Source organism: Dendrobium catenatum, unplaced genomic scaffold (genome assembly GCF_001605985.2).
Source record: "Dendrobium catenatum unplaced genomic scaffold, ASM160598v2 fragScaff_scaffold_1594, whole genome shotgun sequence".
Taxonomy (NCBI): Eukaryota; Viridiplantae; Streptophyta; class Magnoliopsida; order Asparagales; family Orchidaceae; genus Dendrobium; species Dendrobium catenatum.
The window spans coordinates 352368-372481 of record NW_021320056.1 but is presented as its reverse complement, the minus strand read 5'-3'; the positions used below and the strand labels follow the sequence as shown (position 1 = coordinate 372481).

Here is a 20114-nt window from a genome sequence, read left to right as displayed (position 1 = left end):
GTATCCGATTTACCCCTGGATTTAAACAGGATTTAGATAAATCCAACCAAACGGTTTTCAGAGGTCATCTAAATCCCAAGCTTGTGTAAATACAGGATTTATGAATTTACGACGCAAATCCGTATGAATCTAAATCCCATCAAGAGTTGGATTTACGGATGAATTTGAGCTCTATTGTCAAATAATTTTTCAAAATTTAACATTTGTCATATCAAGCCTCAAAATTTACTAAATCCGATTTTACAAGATTTATTAAATCCGATTTTATAAGATTTACTAAATTCTACTAAAATTAAATCCAATCCAATACCAAACAGCCCCAAAAAAAAAAAAAAAAAAAAATCCCACATAAAAGAAGAAACGGACAAACATTTAGTAATAAAGAACTCCTTCCAGCACAAAACTAATTAAAAAAAATAAATTACAACTTTTTTACGGCTTTGCCAAACCGCAGCTTCCGCCACCGCCGTCGTCATGCTTGGCGAGATTCTCAGAGGTTCGGGCAAGAGACTGAAGATTACATTTAACAATAGTATCAACGAAGACTCTGGTATCCTCCATAGTATTCCCCGGTGGCACGTCCACCACATAAGACTCAACCACCACCGTCCCGCCTCCGGCGATCGCCGGAGCGGCATGCAGTGTGGTCACCGAGCGGTAGTTTAAGAGGCGGTGCTCACCGCCTACGACGCTAAAGCTTAGTACATGGCTATCGTCATCGAGAATCTCAAGGCGCTCGGTACTGGTCACCGCGGGTAATCCGGAGACTAGATAGACTTTCCTAAGTGTCCCCACATCGCCGTTGCCGACGACCACGTGACAGCTTTTGACGAAGTGTTTGTAAGCTTGCGGTTTATCGAACCGGCGGACAACGGACCAGACCGACTGAATCGGTGCAGCGATGGGTTGAACCGCCGTGGAAGAGCACTGGTTTGGTCCGACGGCATGTTCATGATGGCGAGCGACAGAGTCCGGCATGGAGTGAACGGAGAACGACAGCGGTAGCGTCGGCGAGGATTTCGCTGGAAGAACACAGGCGGTGGGAGTCAGGTGATGGAGCATCGGAGGGCAGAGAAGATAGAAAGTAGGGTTAGGGTTAGGGGTTTTTTCTTTTTTGTCTGGGAAGGAAAGGTAAAGGAGGAGTTAATATACAAAGCAGAAAGGTGAAGCCTGCCGGTTGCTAGTTGAGATTTCTTTTATTTTTCTTTTGCTAGTTGGAGCTTGCAAGTGGGTTCGAAAAGCTTTTCAACGACAGTTGAGATTTCTTTTATTGTAAGATGTTAACTTTATTTTGAACAATTCTATTTGCACAAATTCATGTTATTATTAACTTTATTGTAGCAATTTTATGATTTTAATTTTCTTCCCGTTAGTTTGACCTACCAATTATATTGATACATCATCTATTTTCCATAATGCATACCCAAAACACCTAACTTTAATTTTAACAGTTTAATCAATAAGATTTATTCAATATGTCAATCCAACATAATTATTTCTCATCATCCATTCTTCCTCAGATCTCTTCAAGATCATTAAGGAGCATATTAGTTTCAGATAACTTATGATTAGAAATTGCCTCAGATTCTTTTGTAAATGGATTTGTTGATCTCACCTGCCCAATCGGCTTCAATCCTAACTTATTCCAGCAAAAGGCCTCATTTGTAATTGCTATTGGCATGCTTCCCATATCCAAGTTTAAAAGAGTTCGTTGTGTAGTGGTGCTTGATCATGCTCTCAGTAGTGTGATGTTGCCTATTGTGAAAGTTGCTCTTTTTCAGGAGTGCTTCACACATCTCTTGTTTCGATTCTACCATATACATTTTCTTTATGCATCTACTTTCATTGCCTGGACAAGTGCCATACTGCCAACTATGCCATTATGGTTTTCTTCTATCTCAGGGCAAAATGCTTATTTGACAAGGCTTAGCATTCTTGGTGGAATGGCATTGTTCCCATCAATTTTGGAGGTTTTCTCTCGGTCTTTACATTGTCACTTACTTTAATTTGCAGCGGCCTTTCCCCCACTCAAAAATATCAAACTTTATTAGTTAGCAATTCTCTATTCTTTTGTTTTAAGAAGTAATGATTCCACATAGACTTTATACAGGAATGAATATTAGTATTATGCTTAAACCATATCTTTGCTCCCATAAACTTATGATGGATTAAGGTTCTTCTTAATTTAATGCATATATGTTTATGCTAAAGATGACTGATGATTAAAACCATATACAATACCAAGCATACCTGAATGGGCCATAGAAATTGGGTTTCTTGATCATTACTATAATTATATAGTTCTTCTTTGTTTTGTCTAGATATCTTTCATTTTTATGTTTCTTGCTGAACTTTTTCAAACACAGATGGTGTAGGGCATTCTAAATATTTTTTCTTAATTATACTATTATAGTAATAAGCAGATGTTTCTAAATGCAATGATGAAAATCAAAGGATAAGTCTTGGACCTTCTACTAACTTTCCCCATATAAATAAAAAGAAATCAGATTACCTTTCAAAGGCAATGGCATCTTCCTATATTGGAATACATGAATAGAAATTCTAATATTTTTTCATGGCATTTACAAAACACTCATATTAGTATGCATCTTAAGAGGTTTACATACTTTTCAGGCTAAATATTGATCCATTGTTGTTTAATACTACTAATGGATCAACAAAACAATCAATCTGCACAAATTAACTCTCGTGAGAAAGTAGATATCGCTTTGAACCATTTTACTGAGTGTAAAACCACTGATGGTAAGAAGCAATATAAATGTCTTCATTGTAGAATAATTTATATGGGAAGAGGCATTCATAGGATGAAGCAACATCTAGCGGGGATTAAAGGGAACATTGCTTCTTGTAAGAAGGTTTTACATGACATACGACTTCAGATGCAACAAAATTTGAATGAGATATCAAAGAAAAAACAACAAGCACAACAAGACTTGTCGCAGATTGATGATTTACTTGGTGAAGATCCAGTTGAAGAAGAGAGGGCTCATGTTCAGTCATGAAATCATAAAGTTCAGATATACATGGTAAAAGAATTGATAAAGGAAAGAGAAAAATTGATGAAATTGATAATTTTTTTGCACCTAGAACAAAATCGGGATCTCAACCTTCCTTAAAAAGTGTGATGACATCTAAGGAGGCAGTGCACCGTACAGATTTAGCAATTGCTAGATGGTTTTATGATAGTTGCATTCCATTCAATCCCATCAACTCACCTTTTGCACAAAAGGCTATAGTTGTAGTTGCTGTAATAGGACCTGGATACAAATTACCGTCTTACCACAGATTAAGAGTGAATCTGTTATGGGATGCGAAAGAGGAATGTAAATTGCTAATTGAATCTTATAGAAAAATATGGAAAGAAACTGGTTGTACATTGATAACTGATGGTTGGACAGATATAAGAAATATGACATTAATAAATTTTCTTATTTATTGTCCTCGAGGAGTTTCATTTTTAAAATCAGTAGATGCATCTGATGTCATCAAAGATGCCACAACATTGTGGTCATTATTCACTGATATTGTTGAATGGGTTGGTCCAGAGAATATAGTTCATTTTATAACAGATAATGCAACAAATTATAAGAAAGCTAGTGAGTTATTGCATGAAAAATATGGAAATATATATTGGTCACCATGTGTAGCTCATTGCATTAATCTCATTCTGAAAGATATTGGAAGCATGCCTTATATTACAGAACTAGCTAGAAAAGCTTCAAATGTTACAATTTTTATTTATAACCATGCTTTTATATTGGCTTGGTTAAGAAAAACGAAAGATTGGACTGAAATTGTAAGGCCAGGAGTAATTAGATTTGCAACAACATTCATTACCTTAAAAAGTGTCCATGATCATAAACATGATTTGCAAGCATTTATCACCAGCAAGGCTTACATTGATTCAAAGCTAAGTAAGACAATGAAGGGGAAAGAGGCAGCCTCAATTATTTTGGATGCAAAATTTTTGGATGACCGCTTCATAATTTCTAAATTATCAGAGCCCCTAATTAGGTTGTTAAGAATTGTTGATGCAGATGAAAAGCCATCTCTTGGATACCTTTATGACGGTATGTTAAGAGCTAGAAAAGCAATGAAGACTATGTTTAGAAATAATAAAAGAATGTACAAGCCTTTCACTAGTATCATCAAGAGAAGATGGGATCGATAATCAACTAAGACAAGGGATACATTTAATAACTTATTTTCTGAACACTCATTTTCAGTATGATAGAGAAAATTATTGCAACAAGCCTGGAGTTTTGCAAGGTCTAATAGAATTGATTGTCAATAAAAATGTATGTCCAAAATCAACTTTGGCAATAAATGAGGTGAGATTTTTTCATGATAATTTAGGAAGTTTTGGTAAGCCCATTGCATCAACATTAGCAAAAGAAATGCAACCAGGTAAGATGACAAAATTTTGAGATTTCATTTTAATATATATTTGAACAAATTAATGTATGTTTGTTAATTTATAGATGAATGGCGGAGGATGTTCGGCTCTAGTGCATCAAACTTACAGAAAATGGCTATTAGAATTCTTTGTCAGACATCATCTCATCAGGTTGTGAGAGGAACTGGAGTGTGTTTGAGCAGATTCATACAAAAAGAAGGAATCATCTTGAGCACCAAAGGCTAAATAATCTTATCTATGTTCGTTACAATCTCAATTTAAGAAATAGGTACTATTTGAAACTTCTTTAAATATTTTTTTTAAATAATGATGCACATTTTATTATTATTTTTTTATAATAATTATGTAGATTGCAGCTTAGAAAAAGAAGTTATGATCCTTTGGATTATGCAAGTATTGAACTTGTTGATTTCTAGAACCTTGATGATGAACCAACTCCAGAATTGCATTTAGAAGTCAGAAATTTACAAAGATGATGCAATTCCTATAAATATAGAACCAAATTTAACATCATCTACACCAACCCCAAGTAAGATTGTTGATTAATTTATATCTTTTGAGTATAATATTAAATATAGACTATTTCATATCAATAATTTGCAGATGAAGACAACTTATCTAATATATGTGATGAAGATGACATACCTTGTGAGGATGCAGAAGTATCTGGGATGCAAGATTTTGGTGAAGAAGAGTTTGAGAATCCATCATTCGATCACACAAATTTAGTGGATGATTATTAGATTTACTATGAGTGTTTTGAGTTTTTTATATGTAAACTGATATAAACTGATTACTTTTCTGTCTCTATGGTATTAAGTTAAAACTTTTTATATTTATGAATTTTTAGTTTGTCTTATCAATAAAGTGTTATAATTTTGCTAAAAGTTATGAAGAGGTATGTTATATGATGCCAATGTAATATTTTTTAATGTCTATTTTGTTATATATTTTACTTCGTTTTCTTTCGCTCATTTCATTTTGTAACAATTTCACATGATAGAGAAGGAGAATTTTGAAGATGGTTGCATTCATCAACTTCCAACACACAATAGAGCTCAACAAAAGGTATGTTATTTACTTATTTGCTTATGTTTTATAAACTTCATTGTTGTCATATTTATATTATTTGATTAGTTTGATATGAAAATGAAATGCATAGTGAATGTATTAGAGGAAAATTTTTCATTTATTTTATAATTTTTAATAATATTATTATTTATTACGTCATCCGGTTCGACCCCGGTTCGACCGGTCGAACCGGTCAAACCATGAACCTCTCCTTCTTCCTGTCGGTTGTCCGGTCCGATTTTCAAAACGTTTGTTCTTAATATTTATTTTTTAATATTTGTTATATTGATATAAATATCTTAATATTTTATTCTTGTCCTATATTTCATGAGAAATAATTTCAATATTTTTAAAAATTTAAATATTATTGACAATATAATAAAAAAATAATGTGCTAATTCATTTTTGGCAGTCAATATTCTAAAGAAAGCAAAATATAAATTTTGGGAAAGACTGTTTTTCCATAAAAAGTTTTTTTTTTTTAAATTATATATTATACTTCATTTAGTATTTGGTTCATTGAAATAAATAAATAAATAAGGTTTCTATTTTTCGGATCATATTCTTGTAATGAGTGCTTTTAGAAGTTATTTTTCTATTGAAAATATCAAATAATGAAAAAAAAGTTGGGCAACTTTTTTCACCCAAAATATTAGTTGTCTGCTTGTTCGCCCAATCAAATGATGGCTGTGTCAACTCTTCTGCCTGCAAGTAGGTGTCAAAAGGCTTTTGTCCTCGAAATAATATACAGATATGATCAGATAGGATAATCCGATTGAAAATTGACATAAAATTTTTAACTTTTAATCCAACCATTTAGTAGGGGGGTGTCAACTCTAACTCCACTCGAAAATCCGACTCAAATCCGGTCCATAAAATTCGATTTTGAATTGACCCGTTTAACTAACAGGTTGGGTTCGATTCTAAGTTTGAGCTAGTTTGAAAAATTGTGTCAGATACTCAGCCCACACCTCTCGTTCGCACCAGTGTAGTTTCCGCATTAGCGCATTGCTTCAGCACGATGAAACGAGCAGACCCCACTGGTGCACCACTTTCGCTCCGACGCCTCTGCTTGCTGCCCAGCACATCGCACTGTGTCTGCACCGCTTTCGCCTGCTGCCTAGCTCACCACATTTATAAAAGTAAACCCTATATATAAATAAGCCAAAATTCTAATAAAGATGAGAACAAATCCTATTTATAAACTTCATAAGTGGATCTTTTAATCCATATTTGAAATAATCTTTAAAGTTGTTAGCAACAAATAATAGAAATCACACGTACACTTAATCAAATTATAATTAAATGATGTTTTCCCAAAATTAGCTTAGTTGTCATGTCAAGTTGAGCTGACTAAAGAGGTCGACAATTGCCACATAGCAATGGTTTGACTAAACCCACCATCGTATTATCTACAATTGAAAAGCTAAATATATTTCACCATATGAGATTTGAGTAAGAAAGGAAATGTCATGAACATGAAATGGTTGGACTGATGAAAACTTTTTCTCCTTCCTTTAAAGTTTAGTTATTTATTTACATGTGTAGAAAGTGATAGATGGTGGGGATAATATAATGGAAATGATATGAGGATGAGTAATGAAATGAAGTCATAGCAAGCAACTATTCTTGACAATGGAGGCACAAAGGTTTTTGTAAATGTCCTTCAACGACCAAAGTGGATGATGACACCTTTCACAACTACTTTTGTGGAGGAGGAAATTTGATACAAGATAAAAAAAAAAAATGCATTTTTTTATATTAACTACTAAAAAGAATAACATGAATTTAACATGAAGATAAAAAAATCCTCATGGAGGTTGACCACCACGAAGTTGAAGTAGAAAGATCCAAATTACATATGGAAAACTATCAAATTTCTTTTTTATTCATTTTCAAGTATATTTAAAGGTATATGAACATCCCAAATCAAAGAGATTATATTATTAAAATAAAAATTATAATGATTAAAATTCTAGTGATAATTAATGGGGTGAATGATAGCTTCCGAGAGCTAAAGGGGTTGAATCTTCCATCCATGCATAAACTTTGAATTTCTGATGTCATTTGAATTTTCTTTTCAGGCATGAACCTTCCTTCTTCATGTATGTATCTCTTATAACTAAAGAAGTAATTTTGCTATTTCATGCTTCTATATTAACTAGCTACTTCAAGATGCGAAATTGCTCGAATTTGCTTTATGAAACTTGTATTTAATGTTGATTACTTGGCCTTTGATCTTCATGTGGATGGCTGACTTAGTTGAAATCATGCATGAAGCTTTTTTTTGCATAGAGCTTGTAAGTCTTGAAGTTAAAGTGCTTTGCATGAGCCCAATAATTACACCCATATTTCTTCTTTTTCCTTCATATAATTAAAAATAAAACTTCAACATTGAGAATAACATTATAGTAATTCAAATAATATCAAGATTGTGATATAATTGCAATATGTTGTAGAAATATGTTATCACAATCATTAGTGTGCATTAACAATTCTGAAAAAGCTTTTCAACCATGAAAAAATTGCCAAATATTAGTGGCTTTAAATTTCATCCAATTTTACATGTATCAACTCGTTTCTTTGAAACATATATTTTGAGAAAATGACTCATGAAATGTTGAAATATCAAAAGCGCATAAGCTTCAAGAAGTTTTTTTATTTTAAGATGAATTGCATAAGAATGAGTGTGTTCTAGAAAATTATAAGCCTCTAGAGCATATTACTAATGGTGAGGCAAGCACTGAAGGCTAGCCGTAGGCCCCCCTACCTCCATCATCAAAGATGGTGGCGAGGTTTCCATCACCATGATGAGTCTTCTCCCTTTACATTACATAATACCATTCATAGAGAGAGTTCCTAATAGGTTAACATGATTAATCCTCGAACAACTTGAGTGGACCAATCTAAGGCCTTATTGGGGTCTAATTTAGGTTATCTATGTATTAATAAGAAACATTGTAATATGTAAAATCTTATATTGATGGAAATTCACCATTTTATGCTTCTTTCTACTATGATTGAATACTACTAGATAAAGATAATCATTAATTTTATTTTATGAATTAGTTTAAAATGTATGTAGTATAGTAAATGTGTGCTTATTAGATAGGGATTTTCATAATCTCAATAGATTTCTCCTATTTCTTATTTCTTAGCTTATAAGTCTACAAAAACCTGTGCATTGTAATCAGACTTTTCAAATTTATTTTGATAAAGTGAATGCATTATGAATCAAGTCAAACACTTCATTGATTAGAATTTCTCTTGAATAATCAAGACAGACAACAATTCTCTTTGGATTATGGGTTGAGCCTTTTTTGTAAAAATTGTAAAATTATACTAGTAAGAATTTTAAAGAAAGAAGCATCTAGGTACATCATTCTAAATATATCATTAGGACTCTATGAATAATGATTTATTCTTCTTAATGAAGGGTGTTGAATGTAATATCTTTGATAATGCTTGATATTGATGAAATTGTCTTCCTTATGGGTATAACATAACAAATGGTATATAAGTGGAAAAGGTAAATTTAACTATAAGTTGCATGGAATAGTTCAAGCAATCAGATTAAGAGAAATAGAACAAAATAATGTATAGTAGTGTTAGGTGATGACATTGGATGTTTTAGAGTGATGAAATCACATAAATAAATATTAATCTTATGAGTCTTAGAGTATATCATGTGTTATGATTAGTTGATCAATGATTGCATAATAAAAAATTATGTGTAACAACTTCTAAGAGTTTGCTAAGTTGGTTATATATTATTCATATCTGAAAGTGCCTTGTCGCACTAAGAAGGGGGGGGGGGGGAATTGGTATTTTAAAACTGTTCTGACCAAATTCAAATCAGAGAAATATACATAAGATTTAAGAGATAAATATATTGTTTTTCAAACTTTTAAAAAAATATTTAAACTTCTTTTTTATTTTTTTCTTTCAACCAAGATTTCAATAAAAAATTTTCAATCACAAATTTTCTAAAAGATCAACCAAATAAACTAAGATAAACCCAATAAATTAAAGTGAAGGAAAATAAATGTAAGGAAGTAAGTGCATCTAAGTAAGAATGCACAAATCATATTTATAATGATTCATAATGCGGAGGAACCATAACATGGAGGAACCTGTTGAGTCTTGTAATTAGGTTGTTAAGCCTAAGTGAATGTCCCAAGACTACCAAGAGGGGGGTGAATTGGTAGTTTAAAAAACAAAGTTAAAATTTAAGACCCCTTTTTGAAAATTATTGAACCGAAATAAAATCTCTTTTAAATTTTGTAGAAAAAGGTTTTTCAACCACAGAGTTTGAGAAAAAGAAAAAATTTCGTCCTGGACGATTGTAATATCGTACAGACGATTAAAAAAAAACTGCTCTCAAAACGGTTAAAATGCACGCAAACCAATTTGATCTTACATCGTCCAGTACGAACCAAAAGTCGTCCTGGATGATTTTCTCCAATTTTTAAATTTTTAATTTTAATTTAAGAAAAATAAACTAAACATTTAAAAAAAAACATAGAAAACATAAAACAAAAACTTATACTCAAAAACAAATTCATTCAAAACACACAAAAGAATTCACAAAATCAAAAACAAAATAAAAACATAAACATCAATGTTGCAAAGACATTTTGTTTAGGCATTTAAATCAATAACACCTAGCCTTGTTCTTAAAGTACTGAAGGTATCAAGGGCTAAAGGTTTTGTAAAAATGTCTGCAAGTTGATTTTCAGTTGAAACATGTGTGAGTTCAATTTCTCCTTTGGATACATGATCCCTTATGAAATGATGTCTTATATCTATGTGTTTGGTTCTAGAATATTGAATAGGATTTTTGGAAATGCAAATAGCACTAGTATTGTCACAATAAATTAGAATAGTGCCTACAGATAATCCTAAATCAATCAACTGTTATTTTAACCAAAGTACTTGTGCCACACAACTTCCTAAAGCAATGTATTCTGCTTCTGCAGTAGATAGGGCTACTGAATTTTGTTTTCTACTGGACCAAGAAACTAATGAATTACCAATGAATTGACATGTTCCAGAAGTGCTTTTCCTATCCACTCTACAGCCTGCAAAGTCAGAATCTGAATAACCAACAATTTCAAATGAAGAGCTAAACTTAGGATACCAAATTCCTAAGTTTTGAGTTCCTAGCAAGTATCTTAAAATCCTTTTCACTGCTATCAAATGTGATTCTTTTGGATCTGATTGAAATCTAGCACACAAGCAAACACTGAACATAATATCTGGTCGGCTAGCAGTCAAGTAAAGCAAAGATCCAATAATCCCTCTATATTTCTTTTGATCAACAGATTTTCCCTTAAGGTCCTTATCTAACTGAACTGAGGAACTCATTGGTGTACTAACAGGTTTAGCATTATCCATTTCATATTTCTTGAGGATGTCCTTAATATATTTAGTTTGGCTAAGAAATGTTCCTTCCTCAAGTTGCTTAATGCTAAAACCTAGAAAGTAATTTAAATCTCCCATTAGACTCATTTCAAATTCACTACTCATTGCATTAGAAAAATCATCACAAAGATTTTTATTTGAAGATCCAAAGATGATATCATCCACATAAATTTGAACAATGAGTATTTCCTTTCCAAATTTCTTTAAGAAGAGAGTAGTATCCACACTTCCTTTTTCAAAAGATCTTTCAAGTAGGAAAGTGCTCAATCTCTCATACCAAGCCCTAGGTGCCTGTTTCAATCCATATAATGCCTTTTTTAACTTAAAAACATGATTTGGGTATTTTGAATTTTCAAATCCAGGAGGTTGTTCTACATAAACATCTTCTTCAATAACACCATTCAAAAAGGCACTTTTGACATCCATTTGAAACAATTTAAAACCTTTAAAACAGGCAAAGGCTAGTAAAACCCTAATTGCTTCAAGTCTTGCTACAGGGGCAAAAGTCTCCTCAAAATCAATTCCTTCAATTTGATTATACCCCTTAGCAACTAATCTAGCCTTATTTCTAATGACTACTCCTGAGTCATTCATTTTATTTTTGAAAACCCATTTTGTTCCAACAACACTTTGATCTTTTGGCCTTGTAGTTAATTCCCAAACTTTATTTCTTACAAATTGATTCAACTCTTCTTGCATGACCAATATCCAAAATTCATCAGAAAGTGCCTGATCAATATTAGTGGGTTCTATGGTTGAAATAAAGGCTGAATGATTGACTTCCTTATTTAATCCACGCCTAGTTCTAACACCCTCACTAGGTTCTCCTATAATCAATTCTCTTGGGTGGTTTTTAGAAAATCTCAAATCTCTAGGCAAAGGGTTTTCTCTTTCCAAATTTTCTTCCACATTTTCTTCCAAATTTAATCTATCAATCTTTTGGGAGTTTTCCTCAATTTCTTCTTCAACAATATTTGGCTCTTCTAAATTTCCAGATTCATCAAATACAACATGTGTGGTTTCTTCAATAACTAAAGTTCTTTTGTTGAATACCCTATAAGATTTTCCAACACTTGAATATCCAACAAAAATTCCTTCATCTGATTTTGGATCAAATTTTCCTAAGGCAGATTTTCCATTGTTATGAATGAACACCTTGCAACCAAAAACATGCAAATGAGACAAATTTGGTGTTCTACCTTTTAGCAATTCATAGGGTGTTTTATTTAAATTTGATCTCACATTTACCCTATTCAGAACATAACATGCAGTGCTAACCGCCTCAGCCCAAAAATATTTAGGAAGAGAGTATTCTGCCAACATTGCTCTGGCGGCTTCTATTAATGTTCTATTTTTCCTTTCAACTACCCCATTTTGTTGAGGGGTTCTAGGAGCAGAAAAGTTGTGATCAATCCCTTTTTCTTTACAAAAACTTTCAAATCTTTCATTTTCAAATTCTCCTCCATGATCACTTTGTATAGACATTATTTCACATCCTAATTTTCTCTGAATCCAAGTTGAAAAATTTCTGAATTCCTCAAATGATTCACTTTTATGAAAAAGAAATCTAACCCAAGTGAACCTAGAGAAATCATCCACAATAACAAATCCGTATACCTTCCCTCCTAGACTTACAGTTCCTACTGGTCCAAAAAGATCCATGTGAAGAATTTCCAATGGTTTACTAGTTCTAAGATCATTATTGAACTTAAAAGAGGACTTCACTTGTTTTCCTAATTGACATGCATCACAAAGGTGGTCCTTAGTAAAGTCTAGTTTTGGTATACCTCTTACTAAATTCTTTTGGGTAATTCTCCTAAGATTTTTCATACTAGAATGACAAAGTCTCCTATGCCAAAGCCAAGATTCATCAGAAATAGTTTTCAAACAGAAAGCAATAGGAGTATGAAATGAATTCAAATCTAGCATGTAAACATTGTTTACCCTTTTTCCATTTAAAACTTCTTTCCCATTTAGGCTTAATATGCAGCTAGTAGGTAAAAATTTCACATTATAACCTTTGTCACATAGCTGACTTATACTTAACAAATTATGCTTTAAGCCTTCAACCAATAGCACATTGTCTATAAAAAAGTTTTTGAAATTACCAATCATACCTGATCCAACCACTTTCTTTGTGGTATTATCTCCAAGTGTAACCTTGCCTCCATTCCTGGCTTCTAGCGATATGAATTGTGCAGTATCTCCAGTCATATGCTTTGAACATCCGCTATCCAGGTACCATATGCTCCCACGAGGTCTTGTGTGAGAGCAATCCTGCAAAAATATCAAATGTTAGACCTGGGAACCCAAACAAGTTTGGGTTCACCTTTTAGCAATTTATAATCAGATGCATGTATGATATGTCTAGGTTTATGCATCCTAGGTCTCCACACCAAATTAGATTTCATCATCAAGGTACAGGTGTGAGCTATATGTCCCAATAATCCACAATTATTACATTTAACATTAGGAAAAATATTCCTAAGTTTTCTTCCATGTGATTGTCTTCTAAGGGATTTCATGAATTTAGGATAATATTTAGGATTTGTAAAATCTTCAAGTCTGGGGGGTTTCCTATTATCCTCGAGAGCTCTTATTGTTAGTTTGTAAAATGAATTCATATCTTCCAAGATTCGATTGGTATAATTGATTCTATATGCTTTGCTCTCAGATTCATCCTTAAAATTTTTAAATTCCTTTTCAAGATCAGCATAGGATGATTTTAGATTTTCAAAATTCTTATTCAAGTCATCATATTCATCAAGTAGTTTCATGTGGTTGTCATCTATTAAAGCATGGTCTTTCCTAAGGATTTCATGTTCCTTCTTGAGCTCTTCAAATTCTAAACTTAAACTAGCATGCATCTTTTTCATTTTCCTATATGCATCATGCATGTGTTCAGAAACTTCAAATAATTCATCATAGGATAAGTCACATACCTCTTCTTGATCTGAGTGATCCACATTGTCTGCCATCAAGCAAAGATTAGTGACTTCTTCTTCTTTTTCTGTCTCAGATGAGTCTGAAGCTGAGTCCGCCCAGAAAGCTCTTTGAAACTTCTTCTTGCCCTTCTTTACCATAGGTTTCTCCTCCACCTTCTCCTTAGCAGGAGTGGCTTTGAGTTTTGGGCAATCAGTCTTGATATGACCAGGTTTCCTGCATTCATAACAAATTAATTCATTAGAAACCCTGCCATTTCTGTTAAACTTACCTCTATTCCATAGCTGGCGTTTCTTCTGCTTCCTCTTTAAAAAGCTTCTGAATTGTCTAGTCATTAGTGCAACATCATCTTCATCCTCAGGTTGTGAGTGTTCACTCTCTGACTCTTCCACTTTTAGTGCTATATTCTTCTCCTTTCGTGGTTCACCTGCATCAATCTTCCTTTGACTTACTCCTTGCTCATAAGCAATGAGTGAACCAAGAAGATTGTCAATAGAATAAATGTTTAAATCTTTAGACTCTGTAATTGCAGTAATTTTTGCATCATAAGCAGTAGGTAAACAACGAAGAATCTTATTGACCATTTCAGCATTAGTTAATTCCCTACCAAGTGCATGCAAAGAAGTGACAATTTCTAGACAGTCTCCATCAGTGGTAGAAATCCTCCCTTGAATGCTCTCTTCCACTCTTTCCTTGGCTATTCTCTCAAGAGGCATGAAGATCAAATGACAAAAAGATTGGGTGGCAGTCTAATTTGGACTATTTATACAAAAGACAAGAAAAACCGCCCAAAAACTGCAAGTATTCAATTCTGTACGCAGTGGATCGTCCTGTACGATCGTGGATCATCCTGGACGATTTTACTTAAACGATCTGAAACGACCCTATTTGAATATGTGTACGAAATGTCTTCATACAGCTGATCATCCTGTACGAACTAGGTTCGTCCAGTATGAACGGTTATTGCAAGGTCGGTTCTAGAAACTGCTGAAAACTGTTCTAAGTCGGTGTATCGTTTGGACGAAAATTTTATTCGTCTGGATGAAATTTTTACAGAGGACCGATCGTCCTGGACGATAATTTATTTCGTCTGGACGAAAATTTTCTAGAGAGCCAATCGCCACGGACGATAATTTAATTTCGTTTGGACGAAAATTTTCCAGAGACCCGATCGTCCTGGACGATATTTAATTTTGTCTGGACGAAAATTTTCTAGAGAACCCGATCGTCCTGGACGATATTTAATTTCGTCTGGACGAAAATTTTCCAGAGGACCGGTCGCCACGGACGATAATTTAATTTCGTTTGGACAAAAATTTTCCAGAGAGCCAATCGTCCTGGACGATAATTTATTTCGTCCTGGACGAATAGGACTTAGAAAAATTTTTTGAGCAAGTTTCTATTCGTTCCATATGCTCTATAGGAGATAACTGTCTGATCGTCCAGTACGAACTGGAAATCGTTTTGTACGATCAGTATAAATTTATATGATCTCCTTATGTGTGTGTATGTTTTTATTCACTCAAAATACAATCACTCCCTTTGAATTTGATTTCTAAGAAAAGTGCAAGCTTCAAGTTATACAAAATATCGCATGCTGATTTTAATTTGAAGTCTTCGTAGTCTGGAGTTCATTTTTCCTGAAATGTCAGTACACACAAGAGCAAATACAATTCTTCTAAAAAATGTTAGGAGATAACTACACATTTGAACAATAATGTTTGGAATCATCAAAACTTCATAAGTTGCAAAAATGTAAAGCATGCAAATAGCAACTATCTTAACAGAACCAAGATGTAGGTTGACTAAAATAACCATGTGAATCACCTCACATCCCTTGACACCCTCAATGAATAACTCCCTTAACCTCACATTCTCTCTCCCTCCAAGTAGTTTGGACTCTTACATGAGTAATAATACTCTCCTCTTCTTCTCTCATTCTCTCTTCTTACAAAACATCTTATACTACTCAACTTTAGACCTTCAAGCCTTTCTTGAAAGAATCAAAGTGAGTTATCTAAATTAAAACCCTTATTTCAAATTTAATCACTTTGATATACAATACGATACTTGATAGTGTATTGCTCTTTCACTCCTCTGGATGGTCCGTACCTAGCTACGGAGTGGTTGGAAGTCTTTGCCAATTACTGAGCCTGTTGGCCTTTGCTACCTAGTTTAGCCTTTTGGCCTTTCTAATTGTTAACTCTCCTTGTATTTGGCTTTTATTATATTCTGGCTCTTATTGTACTCGTCTTTTACTGTTGGAATAAAGTTTTATTTTCAATATATATATATATACAATATGATACTCAGATTGTACTGTTTAATTAGTTCAATATTCATCTCTAATTGCCATGTATGATATGTAGTTGTACAATATGATTAGTTATATCAAATTACAAATCATATAGGACAAATGAAGGTCTGACCAATGATTTCTCTATATGATGGTGTTTGTACGATATGATCATTAATTAAGATATGATCCTGATTTGATTATCTAATCATCAGAATTAAATAATATAATATTAATTAATGGTCACATAGTATAAACTACTTCATGTAGTATGATTAATTCAAAATTCAAATTTGCTTGATTTTGGTAACACAGATTCAACGATAAGGTTTTAGCAAAGTAGCAGATCGTTCTATATGATTGTAGGTTATATAGTATGATTAGTTATAATTTAATTTTAATTAATTTGATTTAATTAATTATTTGAATAAAATTTTGATTTATCTAATCATATAGTATGATTGGAATCATACAAAATGATAATAAAAAAATTCAAATATTTAATTGTTATCCCTCTTTATGAGTATATGCTTTGTTTTCTTGCCAATATACACCAATATATAAAATGACTCAAGAAAATAGAAAGGCACATACTCTATCAAACAAAAATTGACTTAGACCCTAACGCTACAGTATCTTGAGTTTGATTCTTTAAATTTGCTAAGTGTTGTTGTACCAAAAATATTTGTAACATGTAAGAAAACATTCAATATATAAAGAAGAAATAAGTAAATTACCATCCAATAATATTTGTAATAATTCAAATATAAGGTTGGGCTCCCAGATTGTAATAATCTCTCCCTTTTTATGATGTAAAATATTGTTGGTTAGAATTTAAATTTGTAAATTTTATATTTAATTCCTTGCTAAGTTTTCCACCTCATTAAATGATTTCTTTTAAAAATATTGTAGAAAATCATTTGATTTTTAAAATTTTAATTTATTTTGATTATTTTTAATATTTTTAATATTTTAATTTTAAAACATACAATTTTTTTTAGTCTTTAAAACAAATGCAGCAATATAAATATTGAAAAGAAAATTGTACTAGTCAAAAGGAAAAAAGTACAACCAGCATGACTTGCTAGAGCCCTTTTGACTTCATCAAAAGAGGAAATAAAAAATAGAACTTCAATACACGTAAAAGAAAAACTAAAATGTAATGTATAATACAATAACATACAAACAAGACACACTACTCATAAACAAGACATACTACCCATCAAATGGATCCCAATAAGGTGGTGGTGGCTAAAGTAGTGGTGTATAGAAGAGAACTACTCCTGAAAAAAAAAAAGGCATGATCTGCCTTGTGCTACTGATGAAGTTGCTCCCAACATGTTGTGGACTAATGAATGTGTGTGTCCAACCACAGCTCTAAGTGATCAAAATGCTCAATTTATGAGTCAAGAGATGGTGGTTGGAAGGTAGGTGCAGGTGCTACATAGACTAGTGCTTTGGGGGTTGGTGCTTCCTTTTCCTTATCTAAATTGTATTCTTCTACAATATGTGGTGTAATAACCCTTAAATTTCTATAAGACATATTTTGACCTATAATAGTCAAATAATATTTGAGTCATTATAAGTCCAAGTTCTAAATCATTTTTACCAAATCATAGATATTGATGTGCTCTAATTATAATATTTTTTTTCAAATTTTATGGGCAGTGCAGATATTAAAATAAGAAGCTTCTTTTTTAATTATAATTTCTTTAAAATTAACACATATAAGTACAAATGAGTTTTCACTAGAGCCTTGTAGATATGTTGGGCTATTTTATAGAATTTTTCTATAATTTTGGAATCCATGAATTTGAAAATATAAAAGAATTTATTTGAACTTTGCATATAAAACTAAGCAATTGGTATACATACTTGTATGTCCCTAATATATTTTATTATAAAAATCACATTCCATTTAAAAACCATTATATATGGCCAATTCAATTTCATTTACCTAAACCATTGGAGAAAAAAAATGGAATTATGGGAGAAAAGAGAGAGGAGAGGAGAGTGAACCTAGGTTTGAGGGTCGTAGAGCCATTTTTACCGATTAGTCTAGTTAGAAAATCTGCTAGTCTCGAGGTAGGCTATAGTGTTCCTACCACTGATTGTTGTGATTTTGCTTATTTTGTGTTTTCTTAATTTTAATTTGGTCATAATTTATAAAAAGTGTGATATTTTGATTTTTAGCAAATTTCCACCATGTAACTTTTAGTGTATTATAATTTTAATCATATTACACATATTGATATGATTATATTAAACTTTTACTGAGTATTTTTGTATTTTGAGAGAAATTTAGATAAATATGGAAATTGAATAAATAATTATAAAAACCATTGCAATCTAGGAGCCCAAGCTTATATTTTGATGATAACAAATATTATTGGACTTCATCTATTTCTTCTATTTTTTATTATTGTATATATTTTTGTGTGTATTAATATTTTAGATTCAACATACACCTAGCATCTTCAAAGAGTTAAGACTTAAGACTTAGTAGTATAAGTTGATTTATTCAAGTGTCAACTTTTTATTTTTCTTGAGTCAATCAATATAAATGATGTATATTTGTGTAGCAACCGTGCACTCACATACACAAGTGAAATGAAAAATTAATATTTTAATTTTTCTAAATATCATATTGTATGATTTGTATCATATTGTACGACATGGGTGATAAAAAACTAATAAAAATGTTTACATTAATGGAATTAAATTTTGAACTAATCATACTATACAAATTGAATCATATAAGATGATTCGTTGTAAATTAGAAAACCCATCACTAATCAAATTTAGGCAACAATTTGAATTATGCAAATTATTCTATTCATACTGTACAAATATATTCATATTATATTATATTTAAAATATTACCTAAATTATTCCCATAAATTAATCAATCAAATCATGCTTAATTAACCATTAAGATCATATGGTACAATTTAGATCGTATAGGATGATTAACAGAGATAATGTTTGGTCATCCAGAAATTCATCATGGATGAATTATGATTCAATTGAACTAATCGTACTATACGACTCTAAAATCATATTGGACGATCGGTAAAAAATTTTAAACTAATCATACAAGGCAACATTTATTGTATAATACTAAATGGTAAATTAAACTAATCATATTATATAAACTTCATATTATACTGTACGAGTAGAGATGGTTGAATTGAATAATTAGGATTTTTTGAAGCTTGGAGTTTAAACTTTCTTAGTAGACTTAGAGAAGTTATTTGGCTGTCGAAGTGAGTGTGTTCTTCTATAAGTTAGGGTTTAAAGAGACAGTTTTTGGCTTAGAGAGAGAGAGGTGTAGTTGAGAGAGAAAAAAGGCTTATAGGATCAAGGGAGTATGAGAGAGAGTCCACACACGGTTGCTCCATATAATATTCATTTTCTCCCTCCATGAGTCAAAGCAAATTTTGATGAAAACTCCAAAAAGAAGCTTGTCATGTCAAAGGATCCACCTACTCCACCACACAAAAGGAAGGTGAAAGTGATTTGGTTCTCAACGACTCCGAGGAAGGGGAAAGTGATTTGGTTCTCAACTGCATCGCGGAAAGGTGGAAGTGATTCTTGTAAAGGCTTCTTTGCCTTATCGTGGGGCCAAAAGGAGAGACACTAATAATACTTAGAGAGGGCTCTATGGAATGGACTTAGGTCAATGTTGATCAAATTACTATAAATGTTTTGTGTGCTTGTTCTTGTTTTCTTACCATACTTTAATTTATGTATTTTATCTTATTGAAATTTTACTTTCTTGCAAATCTGAGTTGAGAATTTTTGGATTTAATTTTTATTAAAAAAGAAAAATAATAAAAATATAAAAATAAAATAAGAAAAATATTTTGATATTTTTTTTTCTATAAAATTAAAATAGAAAAATTATTATTTGATTTTTTTGATTATTAGCTTTTGCATTGC

The 20114-nt window shown here is 32.0% G+C and overlaps 2 protein-coding genes across 2 annotated transcripts in view; one reads left to right on the top strand and one right to left on the bottom strand.

Moving 5' to 3' along the window:
* Positions 1 to 351: 351 nt before the first annotated feature.
* On the bottom strand, positions 352 to 1192 carry LOC110098210 (abscisic acid receptor PYL4). Its single transcript, XM_020824952.2, has one exon. It carries the CDS (start codon positions 1060 to 1062, stop codon positions 433 to 435), a length of 630 nt encoding a protein of 209 aa, XP_020680611.1. The 5' UTR covers positions 1063 to 1192; the 3' UTR covers positions 352 to 432.
* Positions 1193 to 3145: 1953 nt separating this feature from the next.
* The window catches only part of LOC110098209, a 62395-nt gene continuing 45426 nt past the window's right edge, over positions 3146 to 20114 (top strand). The window contains exons 1-2 of the mRNA XM_020824951.1: positions 3146 to 4091; positions 5042 to 5132. Coding sequence (XP_020680610.1) covers positions 3146 to 4091; positions 5042 to 5132 — 1037 coding nt within the window. The remainder of the gene's footprint in view (positions 4092 to 5041; positions 5133 to 20114) is intronic.